The sequence below is a fragment of the Hyperoodon ampullatus genome (genome assembly GCF_949752795.1).
Source record: "Hyperoodon ampullatus genome assembly, chromosome: 3".
In the NCBI taxonomy this organism is placed as follows: Eukaryota; Metazoa; Chordata; class Mammalia; order Artiodactyla; family Ziphiidae; genus Hyperoodon; species Hyperoodon ampullatus.
Window position 1 is genome coordinate 169,078,362 of NC_136916.1, and position 13,415 is coordinate 169,091,776.

Below are 13,415 nucleotides of genomic sequence, written 5' to 3' on the forward strand. Positions count from 1 at the left end.
CATGAAAAGCTTGCTTTCTCCTGGGGAAGCCAGCAGGAGAGAAGGCAGCCAACTCCATCCCCAGACCAAGGGATGCAGAGCCAGGAGCTGTTTTATACAAGGTGCGCCCCTCTGGCTGTGGGGAGAAGAGCTCCTGGGGGGCTGGAACAAGGCAAGGGAGCAACAGGCCCGGGGGGACAGGCATGAGGGGCACAGAGGTACTGCCAGGCCAGCCTGCGCGGACCAGCTCAGACTGGCCACTTGCTCCGCACACCAGGAGATAAGGAAACCCAATTGTTCAATTCATCATTATGTTTGGTGACCCAACAGGGACAAAAATGCAAGTGGGACCCATTTTCGAGAATCAAATCTACCAAATGGAGACGCTGCATAACAAAAGGGTTTTCCCCCTCGAGTTTGCAAAAGGCTTGAGGATCTTGATTCTCTCAGGCTTTCACTGAGAACAGGATTTAACTAACAGCTTCTCAGAGGCAAAGCCACCGTGGTGGAACAAGGTGAGGCATACCTGACCCAAGACTGGATGCATCTGTAATGGACTAAGAATGCGATCTTATTAAAACACCCGGAGTCTCCCCCACTGAGGACCAGCATGGGGAGGTGGGGCGGGGGGGTGGAGCCCAGAGGGACGAAAGCCATCCTACACCGCAAGCATCTACCCAGCACCTCCTCTGCACCAGCCACTCCCTAGATGTGGGACCCGGGGCCAGGTACCCCATCTCTCTGCGGATGGATTACCCTTCTTAGACACGTGGCCCTGAATCACCAACCCAGCCAATTCCCAAGGCTGGTGCGAGGCTCTAATGAGACAGCAAATCACATACATGCCAAGTATTGCTACTCGCTTCAAAGAGGCTTAATCCAGTGACATGCAATGACAGCTTCTTGCAAAGAGAGCTGCACCGGCGGGGCACATAGTAGGTGGTCCGCAAACATACAAACATTGGTGCCCTTCTCCATGAAGGGAAGCGGACGAAGGAAGAAAAACACTCCAGTCCAAAAGTAACCTCCAGCCACAGGCAGACAGCGTGGATCCCCCGATTTCCCAGGTCCCTCTGCCACCTTTAGCAGCGCTCCCACCGTGCCCTGGGGAGGCAGGGGTCTCCCCACCCGGGGTCCCAGTGCACCTGAGAGCCCTGGTCCGTGCCACACCGCCCATACTGGCCACTGCTTCTCTCGAACACAGCCGGCGGCCACCACCGCCACCTGGCTACTCGGACTCAGTGTCCCCGCGCACCGCTCCTTTCCGTTTCGCTCTAACCTCCCAAAACAGCCGCTGAGGCTGAACTGGGCTCAGGCCGGGGGTCCCCGGACGCCGGAGCCCCGTCCCTCCATACCTGCACAGCTCGGCGAAGGCCTGGAAATTCAGCTTCTTGATTTTCTTCTCGCTCAGCCAGTAGCCAACTCTCTTCCCTTTCAGAAAGGTCTGCATCTTCCTTTTCGGGCGGGGAGCTGGGGTCCGGAGGAAATCGCCCACAGGCCGAGTCTGGCGGCCCGGCGCGCGCCGCGAGCTTGCGGGCACCTCCTCCCGGCGGCGGGGACGCGGAACGGGGCTCCGGGCGCGCAGTCCTGCCGGGAGGGGCGGGCCGGGGCGGGGCGGGCGCCCAGGCGGAGGGAGCGGCGCTCAGCGCGGCATTCCACTGGCTGCCGCCGCGTCGGGGCCGCCCGCGCCGCCGCCGCCGCCCACGCCCCCGCCGCCCGCCGGGCTCCCGGCGCGCAAGTTCGCGAGCGCCAGGCCGGGCCGGGGAGGAGAGGAGGGAGGCCCTCCCTCGCTGGCGCCGCCCAGCCCACCGCCCTCCCGGCGCTCGGGACCGAGCAACACGCCCTCCAGCGGCGGCCACGGCGGATCGCCCCCGCGCTCGGGCTGCGCGCCGCCCCCGAGGTCCTCCTCCTCGCCCTCCCTCTCGCTCTCTCCCGCGGTCCCCACTCCGAGTCCCCGGCGGCGCGTTCGGCCGATCCGACCCGGGCGCGTGCCCTTCCCGGCGCACTCGGACCCCGGCGTGGCGCACGCGGCCGCCCGCTCCCCCCGCCCAGCCGTCCTCACCCGCCGCCGCCGCCGCTTCCTCCTCGTCCCCGTCCTCGGCCTAGCCCGCAGCCCGCCGCCGCCGCCGCCGTGCTGACCCGGCCGGGCGGCCCGCTGGACCCCGCCGGGGCGGAGGAAGCGCGGCCGCGCCGGCCGCTAGGGGGCAGCACCGCCCGCCGCCTCTTAAAGGCGCCGCGCCTTCCCCCGCCTACTCCTTTGGTGCGTGCTTGTGTCGAGGCTCCGGCTGTTGAACTTGGGGACTGAGGGCGCGGGACTGAATTTAGGGCAGCCCTTGCCAAGTGCTTTTACTTTTTAAAGGAGCGAGAGGAGTCGTGGTGTGGGCATTTTCTGCTTGTCCTTTGGGAGTGATCGAGCCACTGAGTTTCATTCATCAAAAGCATCTCTGTACCCCCAGCACTATTCAGTCCCAACTGCTGCAGAGGGCGCGGGAGGAGGGGGGCGGGAGGGGGTTGGCGCGGCGGATGCAGGCACTAAATGAGATCATCTGTCTTCCCCGGAGGAGACAGACCCAGGCCCAGGATGGGGGCCCCTAGGGTGGGGACATGAACACCCAGGGGCCTTCTCAGGCTTAGGAAGTTAACCACCAATCACACTCTGGGCCCCCTCCAACGGAGGGGTGGGGGCGGAGGGGAGAGACTAGAAGTATCAGGGATCAGGGTGGGACACTCCCAGAAGACACTTTCCTTTCAGGGTGCAGGGTGGCCACAGCCTCAGCGCTCTTGATTCATTAACCCCACCCTGCCTGCCCAAGCCCTGTGGGGCGGTAGGGGAGCATCCTGCCTTCAAAGAGTCTGGGGAGAAGCGGGGATCTCTCCCCAGGCCCCGGCAGAAAGAATGAATGGGGGGTGGGAGGGGTCTCAGATGTTCAGGGAAGACATTTAAGCTGACCTTGAAAAATAAGGAGGATGTTGACGGGCTGAGAAGGGGGAAGAGCTTGAACAGAAGCAGGGAGAAATGGAGAACAAAGCTGTTAGGGGTGACAGACTCTCCTTGACCAAACTGGAGCTCATTCTTTAAGGCCCAGCCCTAGGCGCCTGCCTTCTTCCCCTAATCACAGCTTCCCCCATCCTTCCTCCTGCAGGGCTTCCCAGCTGCAACCAGGTGAAGCTTGTCCACCCACACGTGACTCGGAGTGAGCACACAGGTCCTCTGTGTCCACCTCTCAGCTAGCTCCACCCTTCACCCATCTCCCCTCCCCTTGCACCCCTGCTGGGTGACCTTGCAGTCCACCCACCCTCTCTGGGCCTCAGGTCCTCCCTCTTACCTTAGGAGGTAAGCCCTGCCTCATGAGAGCACTTCAGGCTGCAAAAGACCAGTGGCGATGAGGTCTAAAATGTATGGTGTTATGAGGGGGTGTGGTGCAGAGTGGGGACAGGAGAGATGTCTCTCGCTGAAATGGGAAGAACAGTCTTCGGCTTTAGAAAGACCTGGCTTTGGGCGGGGGGAGGGGCGGTCCTAGTTCAGGTCCTCCCAGCTTGGACAAGTCACTTAAGTTCTGCCTCTGAGCTCTGGGTGGAGAAAGTAATGCTTGCCTTAAAGGATTGTGGTGAATCTGAGAAATATTTGGGGAGGATTAAGACAGGGTATTCGACTGGTCCTCAGCAGGTCATCAGAAATGGGGCTTGTTACTGTCTCACCCAAGGACTCTTCTTTTTAAACTGAAGTATAATTGACTTGCAATATTATATTAGCTTCAGGTGTACAACATAATGATTCAATACATTACGAACTGATCACCACGGTAAGTCTAGTTACCATCTGTCACCATACAAAGTGATTACAATATGATTATTGACTATATTCCCTGTGCTGTTATTTATCTTAGAGCTGGAAGTTTGTCCCTCTTAATCTCCGTCACCTATTTTGCCCATTCCCCGCCCCCTCCCTGCAACCACAACTTTGTTCTCTGTATCTATTAGTCTGTTTCCGTTTTATTATGTTTGTTCATTTGTTTTCTTAGATTCAACATATAAGTAAAATCGTATGGTGTTTGCCTTTCTCTGTCTGACTTATTTCACTTACATAATAACCTCTAGGTTCATCCATGTTGTCACAAACAGTAAGATTCTTCTTTATGGCTGAGTAATATTCGTGTGTGTGTGTGTACCACATCTTTATCCATTCATCTATGAATGGACACTTAAGTTGCTTCTATACAAGGATTCTTTTTCTTGATTTTTATTTTATATTAGAGTATAATCGATTTATAATATTGTGTTAGTTTCAGGGGTACAGCAAAGTGATTCAGTTATACTATACATATATCCATTCTTTTTCAGATTCTTTTCCCATATAGGTTATTATAGAATATTGAGTAGAGTTCCCTGTGTTATACAGTAGGTCCTTGCTGATTATCTATTTTTATATATAGTAGTGTGTATATGTAAGGATTCTTAACTTGAGGCCCAATTAAGTCCCCTCCTTACCCCACCCCAGGACTCCAGGAACCCCTGCAGCTGCCAGAAGTTATATGTATGATGACCGTAGCTTTCAACAAACTCTCAGAGTCTGAGTCACCGATTACTCCAACTTCCTGTCTTAGCAATGAAGCAACGGACCCAGAGAGGGAAAAGGATTTGCCCAAGATCACAGAGCAGGTAACAGGGAAAGCTAGAACCAGCACCCCAAGGTCAAGAGGCCCCTCATCCCCATGGCTCACCATCATTCTGGAGATGGGAGGGATGTGAGAGGAGAGGGACAGGTTCTGAGGGCCAGGACCCCTGCCCAGGGCAAATCAGGATCCTCCCGTGCATTGATAAGACCAGGGACCTACCGACACTTCTCTGGAACCCTGGGCAGTTCATGGCCTCAAACCTCCTCTCCATTGAGAATGGGAAACTATACATTTTTACTTCTGTTTTAAGTTGTTGGTCATCCCCCAGGGAGCTCCAGGGCTAGAACCACCCTTCAGAGCTGTCCCACCTTGACCGAGGGAGTGGGCCTTTCTGCCTGCTCCATCCCTGCTCAATCAACCAGACTTTGAATATGGGCTGACCTAAGGAAGGGGCACAATCTCGGGCCAAATATTTCTCAGATTCACCACTTCCTCCTTTCTTTCAGTGCCACAGAGCCCATCAACCCTTCCCCACAACCCTTGCCCACTTCTCTGTGCCCACTAGTTCAGCTAGTCTGTTCTCCACCCTTCAGCCAGAGCAGTCTTCAGAATGCAAGTCAGATTTGATCAGTCCAGTCAGACTGCACCATTGCCCTCCCCCCACCCCACGCTGCTGAAGTGGCTTTCTACTGTACTTGGGATAAAACCAAAACTCCCTGATAAGGTCAAGGCCTCCCACGCTCATCTCCCACCACCTTCCTCTCACCCTGCTGCCTCCATCCTGGCCTCTTGTGATCCTTGCTGTCCCTAGAGCCTTTAGCTATGCAGCCCTTTTTTTTTCTGGAAGGTTCTTCCCTCTCTTTGCTTATTAACTCATCCACCAGCTCCTAGCCCAGGTGTCCCTTCCTGGCATCAGCCATCTAGCTCTCTGCACCTCTAGTGAGGATGGTCATCCCACTTGCCCCTTTGAGTGGTGTACTTGACTAATGTTTGTCTCACCACTAGACTGTAAGCCCTTTGAGGGCAGGGACTGTGCTTTTCTCTGCTCACCATTGTTCCCATAACACAACAGTAGATAATACTTGGGACTTCCCTGGTGGCGCAGTGGTTAAGAATCCACCTGCCAATGCAGGGGACACGGGTTCGATCCTTGCTCCGGGAAGATCCCACAGGCCACGGAGCAACTAAGCCCGTGGGCCACAACTACTGAGCCCGCGTGCCACAACTACTGAAGCCCATGGGCCTAGAGCCCGTGCTCCGCAACAAGAGAAGCCACCACAGTGAGAAGCCCGCGCACCGCAACGAAGAGTAGCCCCCGCTCACCACAACTAGAGAAAGCCCGTGCCCAGCAAGGAAGACCCAACGCAGCCAAAAATTTTTAAATTAATTAATTAATACTTTTTAAAAAACAGTAGATATTACTGGCTGGGCGCTATCTGGATTCTAGAGGAAGCCAAACTGCCTCTAACAGTTCCCTACCTGCAGAAGTGCTCATTAAAAGTGACTGATTAAATGAACCTCAGGTAAGTCCCTTCAGGTGGTCCCTGACCTCTCTGAGGTGGGAAACTCCAGAAGGGAAGTCTGGAGACATCTACATTCCCTTTGGGAGGCAGATGAACCATTAAGGGATTAAATGGGGTAGTGTGTGTCCATGGCCTAGGGCCATCTGGGAGAGGATTCCGGAGAGGGGAGAGGAACAGTAGAGATGAGGGCCTTGGGGAGGAAGGGCACCTCCTACTTGGGAAGGAGGGAAGACCTCCTAACCCCAATCCTTCCTCTGGGGGAGGAGGCTTTGGGAGGTGAGACAATGTAGTGATGGAGAATTTAGCGTTTAGCCGATAGACCAGAATTCTAGCTGTGTGACCTTATGCAAGCTTCTTAACCTCTCTGAGCCTTGCTTGCCTCATCTGGGAACCATAAGATGGTGTCCATTTGTAGGAGACTGGTTAAGTAAACCCATTCTTCAACAGTCTGACACAAAGTTAAATGTGCTAGCTCAAGATAGCTAGACTGTGTTATTATCTGTGTGACCGGGAGCAATTTAATACATCTGTCTAAACCTCAGTTTGATCATCTTTTTTTTTTTTGGTACGCGGGCCTCTCACTGTTGTGGCCTCTCCCGTTGCGGAGCACAGGCTCCCGACGCGCAGGCTCAGCAGCCATGGCTCACGGGCCCAGCCGCTCCGTGGCATGTGGCATCTTCCCGGACCGGGGCACGAACCCGCGTCCCCTGCGTCGGCAAGCGGACTCTCAACCACTGCGCCACCAGGGAAGCCCTGATCATCTATTATGTGGGAGTGATTATCAAATGTAGCTCACAAGGTTAGCGAGAAGTTTGAAAGAGTCTAAATTCATAAAGGACTGTATCAGACACGCCTTATTGAGTGTTAGCCACCATCATCCATAAGTGGACCCCTTTGGCCATTTAAACAATCAAATAGGATAATATCTGTTCATTCACTCAATCAGTAAATATTTATTAAGTATCGGCTATGTGCCAGGAACTATTCTAGTCACTAGAGCTACTGCGGTGATGAAAACAGTGCAAAAATAGGAGGCAGATGGACCTCCCCCCCAACCCCCTGTCCTTGTGGAGCTTACATTCTCATAAATGACCTAGTACAATAGTAAGTGATACATGTTACAAAAAAATAATAAAGTGTACAAGGAAGATGGGAAATGGCGATCGCCATCTTAATCCAGTAGTCAGGGTAAATCCCACTGGAAGGTGACATTTAGCCAAAATGTGACAAAGGTGAGCAAGCAAGTCATGCAGATATCTGGGGTAAGAGCTCTCAGGCAGAGGAAGAGCAAATGCTCTAAGATAGCCTTGGTGTTGACAAGGGACAGTCAGGAGGCTAGACGGGCTGCAGCAGAATGAGCAACGGAGGAGGAAGAGGATGTGAGTCCGCAAAGAGACCACACGCGGCTCCTGGGCCACTGCAAGGATGCTGCCTTTTACTCTGAGCAAGATAGGATTCCTTGGAGGAATATAGGACCTCGTCTTGTTTAACCAGGATCACTCTGCTACTGTGTGGAGGAGAGACTGGGCGGGGGAGCAAGGATGGAGGAGAGAGGGACCAGTTAGGGTTCTCTTGCAATAATCGAGGTAATGAATGATGGAGGCTCAGACCCAGGTAGCAGCAAAGATGGTGAGAATTGGTCAGATATTGACTCAAAGGGATTTGTTGGTGGGTGGGATATAGGGTTTGAGAGCAGGGGAGAACTCACGGATGTCTGAGGTTTAGCGTCCGAGCAATAGGAAAAATGGAGTTGAAATGGGGAAGACGGCAGGAGGTGAAGCGTTAGGGGCTTAAGTCAGGAGTTCTGTTTTAGACAGTTTCGGTTTGAGACATCGGTCAAACATCTGATGGAGATGCCATGCAAGCAATTTGATAAGAAATCTAGAGTTCAAGGGCATGACTCAGGCTGGAGGTATAAAACCGGGAGTTGTCAGTATAGAGGTGGTATAAAGCCTGAATGAGATCACCAAGGGTGTGAGTGTAGACAGAGAAAAGTTCAAGGACAAGGCCAGGGACGTGACAATATTCAGAGGTCAGGGAGGAGAGGAGGAGACAGCAAAAGAGCTGAAGAGATAGGAGGAAACCCAGGAGAGTACTAGCCCCGGAAGCCTCGTGCAGGATGCCTGCCTGAGGGACAGGGCAATCAGCTGGTGGCGTAAGGGGACTACTGACAGGTGGCCTTGGATCTGAACACAGGGAGATCATCGGTGGCCTTCATAAGAGCAAATATGGAAGACTGTCTCGTATATGTTAAATCAAAACACCCAGGTGTAATACACTGTGGATGGTAGGCTGCCACTGAGTAAAAAACACAGGGGACCACATATCCATGTATATATTTGCGTGGACAGAGAATGTCTGTTTTCTGAAAGGATACACAAAAAACAGTAGCTGCTTTTAGGAAGAGGAACTGGGAAAAGGAGGTTCCTACAGTGAGAGGAATCATATTTCATCGCATATTTGTTAAGTGATTAAAATATTTTTCATCAAATTTATATTGCTTTTTCAACTAAACATAGTTATAAAAAGGAAAAACACATGGATATTATGAAATGAGAAATATATATAAAGTGCTGACCTATAACAGAAGTCCAGTAAATGTCCATTTCCTGTTGAAAGGTTTGTTTACAGAAAGGGAAACTTCCAAGGTAGTCCCGTGGGTTGGCTTGTCTTCACCAAGATGAAAATGAATCTGAATTTTTTGCCAGTATGCATCTTTCGAAAATAACATTTTCCAATAATTAGTGTTATCATACTTTAAAACATGAAAAACAAAAAAATAAAACTAAACAAAAACAAGAAAAACAATTCCTTAATGACATCTAAAACTTGATCCATATTTAAATATCCCTATTTGCCTCTACGAGTTTTCTCTATGACTGGTTTGTTCAAACCAGGATCCAGACCAAGGCCTTGCATTGCCTTTGGTTGCGATGTCTCTTGAGCTCTTCTGACCTCAACCAACTCCCCTCACGAAACACAGTGCGTTGATTGTCCTACAGAAGGACCCACCTTCTGGGATTGTTTGGCGTCTTCCTCGTGGTACCATTTAGCTTGTCCATCTATCTCTCCATTTCTTGGAAACTAGAAGTTAGATCTAAAATCTTGATTAGATTCAAGTCAAAAGCTTTTGGCTGAAATACATTATAGATGGTGTTATGTTTACCAGAAAATGCATAAGGTCCTCTTGTGCTGAGATGCTTACATATGTTTCCACCCACATAACCACAGCCCAAATCAAGACTGAGAACATTCCTAGCTCCCCAACGGGCTCCCTCGCATGCCCCCTCCCAGATAACAGCCCACACACAAAGGAAACCTCTATGCTGACTTTCTTCACACAGATGAGTTTGGCCTGCTTCAGTACTCCATATAAGTAGCGTCTTATAATATGAACCCTTTCACTCAGCATTATCTGTGATATGCACACATATTTTTGTGGGTATCAAGGTTTTTCCCCCGTTATTGTCTTATTTCATTAGATGAATATGCCACAATTTTGTTGTCCATTCCCTTGCTGATAGACTTCCTAATAGCTTTAACACCAATAGATAATTTTGCCAGAATTGTTGATTTCCTTGAAGATTGCAGAACTGATCAGACTCTAAATCAGCTGTCACTGCCAGGAAAAAGTGGCATAGGAGAGATTTAAACTGACATTGCAGGTCTAGTGGGAGAGAGATGATTCAATTCAAGAGATATTCATTTAGAGTATACACAGCTACTGAGACCATGAAACTGGTTTTCAAAGAACTCTTCAGTACATTGCTTTACAGACTTCTATAGCCACCTGCAAAGAAGGGTGTGTTCTCCCCGTCTTGATACTGAATGAGGACCCTGATGGGCAAAGTGCCCAGCTGCAGGCCACACAGTGATGGCAGAGTGGGACCTGCTGCCTCCTGCTGGGCTTTCCCCACCATTCCCTGTTGCTGTGGGAAGAAGCAGAGAGGTCTAGGACAGGAACCCTCTTCTCAAGACCGCCAGTGGAAAGAAGGAAGGAAACACTCAGAGAAACAAGGCAGTGCAATCGAGTTTTGCAGTGCGGCTGGCTGCAGCAACGTGCCCTTTGTACAGGCCAATAAACCGAGGCAGAGGGAGAAAGCCAGCAGCATCCAGCTCTGCCTGTGACCTGAGCAAGGCCAAGTTCCAAGGATTGCGAGGCCAAAGTCTCCTTGGGCGATGCCAGCTCTCTGCTCACACCATTATATTCATGCCCAAAGCCAAAGTGGTGAAAAAGCAGAGACCAGGCCTGTGCATGGGGATTTGTCTCCATGATGCCCCCCTTCTATGACATCTGTTCTCCTTCCAAGGCCTGGGAAACGTCCCTCTCAAAGCCATTAGTAACCTCCATGCCAAACATTAGCGACATTCCTTTAGTCCTCTGTGGCACTTAGAAAACACAGCTATTGACTAACTATATTAAGCAATGCCACCCGCAGCCCACCCCTGGCAGCCCCATGAGCCCCAGTGACATGCACCCTCTAGGGTCATGGGGAAAGAGGCCCCTGGTGGCCTCTCGGGTCCTAAATTGCTTTTCCTGGCACAGTCCTGCCCTCTGCGCTCTGCCAGAGGCCTGCAAAGGGACCTCACTTTACAAGAACCCAAGATTTAAAAGGAAAAGTATAAACAAGCTCACAACCCATGTGTCTCAGCAGTTGACGCTTTCCCAGGCCAACCTTGGGTCTAGAACATGAGTCCATCTACAGCAGCGAGTCTCAAACACCACTTCCAAGCACACGTCGATTGCAGAAAGGGAAGCATACACACACGACCCAAGAGCTGTGTGCTTCTTCAACTCCAATGAGCACACGATCACCTGGATCTTGTTCAAGTGCATGTTCTGATTCACTGGGCCTGGGGCAGGGCCTGAGACCCTGCATTTCCAGCCAGCGATGCTGTTGCTGCTGGTCCACGTGCCACTCTGACAAGACACTAGAAACTGTAATGAAACACAGGTGGCTGTACTTAGAATCGCTGAAGAGATTTTAACAATAAATACCTCTGTCTGCGCCCTACCCCAGACCAATGGATCAGAATTCTTGATGAGGGGAAGGGAACATGGAGAGAGTGTGAGACTCAAAAATAAATGAGTGACACCTAGCATGGACCATGACGGTAATGTACAGTGAAACGAAGAGGATAATTTTAAAACCCTGTGCCTCTAAGACCAACATAAAGAAATGCCAGAAATTAGAGTCTGAGAGAGAGAGAGAGAGAGAGAGAGAGAGAGAGAGAGAGAGAGAAGAGTCTTCCCCAAGATATTTGGATGCACGCGGGGATTGAGCACTATACCAAGATACAGAAAGGAATGAATCACAAAATTATCATCATCATTTATAATCAGGTACCCAATATTCTTTACAGTTTAAAAGAATAATAGCTACTCTGCATACATTTATGAGGCTCCTACAGTGTGCATACAGGATCACTGTCAGTCCTCGTAACAGCCCTACGCTGGGTTCACACTTATTTCCTCCCATTTTACACCCGAGGAAGCTGAGGGGCAGAGAGATTAAGGAATTGCCCCAAGGTCGGTGTGACTGGTGAGGCTGGAGCTGAACTTGGCCTCATGCTGTAAACCCACCACTGGTTTTTGTACAGCCCATGAGCTGAGAATGGTTCTTCCATTTTTAAATGGTTGGGGAAAAAAAGTCCAAAGAAGAAGAATTCATGTCATGTGAAAATTACACAAAATTCAGATTTCAGTGTGTACAAATCAAGGTTTATTGGCACGCAGCCACACCCATTCTTTTCTGTCTTGTCCATGGCTGCTTTCCTGTAGCAACAGAGTTGAATGATTGTGACAGAGACCGTATGGCCAGCAAAGCTGAAAATGTTTACATCTGGCCTTTTCCAGAAAAGCTTTGCTGACCTCTGCTCTGAATGGTTACCCCGTTTATTTTATACTTAAATGAGCGCTGTTTTTATCCTAAAACTACTAAATTCGAGCATGTATAAAGTAGCTTTTATAGGGTCATATAACAATAAACTAATTGTCTGAGATTTCTGGAGGATGAATTCAAGCTCATGAATATAAACGTATTCAGTGTTCAGATGTGTGAGGCCATAAAAACATTTACAACTAAAGGAAATCTTAACCTTTCTCATATATGGGTATGTAGAAACTGGAGGCTAGACCAGGCCTGGAAGAGGCTAGACCAGGCCTGGAAGAGGCAAGCAGCTGACTAAGAAAATCAAAATGACAAACTAAAGAGGGTGAAGTATCTGCCAAGTTATTTCCATGCATTTGTAGGATATATGAAACATTCATTTAGCAAATATCTCTTGAGGCCAATTACATACTCTGGGGAGTCAGAAGAAAGAAACACAAACTTTGGCCTCAAGAAGCTCATGATCTAGTGGGAATATCAGGCGAGTATGTACAGAGCTGTATGAGACCATGAGAAGAGGATATCCTGGCAGGCATCCTGGAGGAGGTGAGTCTAGAATGGTGAATTAGCAGGCACTACATAGAAGTGTGGCTGTAAGACTCTCAAGGGCAGGCTTTGTGTGTTTCTCATCTCCGTATTCCAACTGCTCTGTTGCAGGGCTGTGCCTGGCACCTGAGAGGCATTTCTTAAATATTTTTAATTCATCAGAAGGTAGGGAAGGAAGATGAGAGAATCACAGTGTAGGCCTCTGGGAGATAACCTTGGGTAGATTCTGGATCCAGCTACCTGGGAAGACGGGGAGGATCCTGGAAGACTTTTCAGCTTTGTTTTGTTTTGTTTTAATGATAAAATGAATATACAGGGCTTCCCTGGTGGCACAGTGGTTGAGAGTCTGCCTGCCGATGCAGGGGACATGGGTTCGTGCCCCGGTCCGGGAAGATCCCGCATGCCACGGAGCGGCTGGGCCCGTGAGCCATGACCGCTGAGCCTGCGCGTCCGGAGCCTGTGCTCCGCAACGGGAGAGGCCACAACAGTGAGAGGCCCGCGTACGGCATAAAAACAACAACAACAACAAAAAAAAAACCATTTATTTAAAAACATTTGGAAAAAAGAAACTATGGAAGAAAAAATTACCTAACAATCAGGATTAGCATTTATTTCCTTCCAGTGTCTTTTCTCTCAACAGGTAACAAGTTTTTATTTTAATTTCGTGTCCTGCTTTTGCCTCTCTCATCATCAGACTTTAAGCATCATCTATGTTGTAACAGCCTTAAGAATCATTGGTTTTAATGACTGCCTAGTTGTCTGGTGACTAGACCATCAACTCACGTAACTAATCCCCTGATACTGGACCTGAGTTATTCTCTGGTTTTCAATCTTATTGTGAGGATTCAGCAATTCTCTTA

At 50.1% G+C, this 13,415-nt stretch overlaps 1 protein-coding gene across 1 annotated transcript in view; it reads right to left on the bottom strand.

Annotated features, from left to right (window-relative positions):
* The window catches only part of ITPK1 (inositol-tetrakisphosphate 1-kinase), a gene marked incomplete at its 3' end in the record, with an annotated part of 167,532 nt that extends 165,524 nt beyond the window's left edge, over nucleotides 1-2,008 (bottom strand). Inside the window, exon 1 of the mRNA XM_079699798.1 lies at nucleotides 1,335-2,008. Within this exon, the coding sequence (XP_079555924.1) occupies nucleotides 1,335-1,429 (95 nt within the window). The 5' untranslated portion in view covers nucleotides 1,430-2,008. The remainder of the gene's footprint in view (nucleotides 1-1,334) is intronic.
* Nucleotides 2,009-13,415: the final 11,407 nt, after the last annotated feature.